This window comes from Sinocyclocheilus grahami, unplaced genomic scaffold (genome assembly GCF_001515645.1).
Source record: "Sinocyclocheilus grahami isolate Dianchi unplaced genomic scaffold, SAMN03320097.WGS_v1.1 scaffold3256.1, whole genome shotgun sequence".
NCBI classification, from domain to species: Eukaryota; Metazoa; Chordata; class Actinopteri; order Cypriniformes; family Cyprinidae; genus Sinocyclocheilus; species Sinocyclocheilus grahami.
The window spans coordinates 13825-15215 of record NW_015508409.1 but is presented as its reverse complement, the minus strand read 5'-3'; the positions used below and the strand labels follow the sequence as shown (position 1 = coordinate 15215).

Below are 1391 nucleotides of genomic sequence, written 5' to 3'. Positions count from 1 at the left end.
TTTTTCCATGGCTTTTCCATGTTTTCTTTTCCAGTACCCAACGCTGATGACAGAGCAGGAACTGGCACACCTTGGCCAGGACCACTGGGATGTGGTAGGCAATAGAGTATTCAATTATTATACCATGGTTAAAAATAACAAAAAAGAATGAGAAGAAAATTTATGTTTTTAACTTACACAGAGTCAGGTCAGAATTTGAAACCTTAAAAGAAGATTTTGAATGTTTTTAAAGCTGAAGTGTGTATTTCTTTGCCTTTTCTGTCACCAAATGAAATTGGTTTGCAAAACTCTTCACCCATCTTCCAGTGGTTTTGGATAAACAAATATTCTACCCCAAACTAAAAAATTAAGCTCAAATAAACAATCCCTGTGTTCAAATATGTCTATGTCCATACTATTTAGTTGGCAAAAAACAGTATGTGACATGAGTAGTATGTCTGAATTCACAGTATTCACAAAACAGTAGGTAAAAAATTCCCCAGATAACTGAATTGAACATTCGATGGACACTTTGCTATCCCATGAGGCCTCGGGATTGAAGCCATTCTCTAACCATTCCCCCTAACTTACCCTAACTGATGCCGCAGGTCACATGACAGTGAAACCATGGCGATGTAATACATACAAATTGCATTCATACATACACACGAAGCAAGTTTCAAACCAAATGTAATACAGTATGTGATTTCGAACACATCTAATGTCTACACTTTTCGCACAAATCAACTTACTGTAATAATGTAGCTTACTTGTAGCATTCTTTGTGAAAAGTACTTTAATATCAAAGAAATTAATCTATCTATCTGTCTAGATAGAGCAGCATCTCGCAATATTACAAGAACTTATGGTAGCACAATAAACGATACAATTCTTCTCCATCCCTTTTTGTTTTTCTCTTGCCTATATTGCTAAAAAGCTATGCAAAGAACAGACGAACACAAAGAGTTCCCTTTGAGGACTTTCCATGCCCGCTGTTCGCATGAGCCCGAAAGATAGGAAGTGCTCTTTTTTTCCTGATCCCCTGCTCAGAGCGAGAAGTGTTATAGGTGCTACGACTCCCAGCAGAAATGACCAGGACAGGAAACATGTGGTGGTTGGAGACTCAAACTCTAACCCTTTCGATCAAACCCGCACCTGAAAAACCAAGGCTTTTTAAGACCCATAATGAATCAGTTCACATGTCCCTATACCAACAACAACCAAAAAGAGACTAAATGAGTATACCAAAATGTAAATTTGCTGCTTCAAAAGTATAAATCAGGCAAATACAGGCCCAGAAATGGCCTTCTCAGACAATGTTAATTTCACACAATACCAAGTCAGTTTTGTGGTTTATGGAATATTAAAGACATTAATCTATACCTATTTATCAAATTACTTTAAAAAAAAAA

The 1391-nt window shown here is 36.7% G+C and overlaps 1 protein-coding gene across 1 annotated transcript in view; it reads left to right on the top strand.

Annotated features, from left to right (window-relative positions):
- The first annotated feature begins 46 nt into the window (after positions 1 to 46).
- LOC107576142 (vascular endothelial growth factor receptor 2-like) overlaps positions 47 to 1391 on the top strand; it is an 11004-nt gene continuing 9659 nt past the window's right edge. Inside the window, exon 1 of the mRNA XM_016262388.1 lies at positions 47 to 94. Coding sequence (XP_016117874.1) covers positions 47 to 94 — 48 coding nt within the window. The remainder of the gene's footprint in view (positions 95 to 1391) is intronic.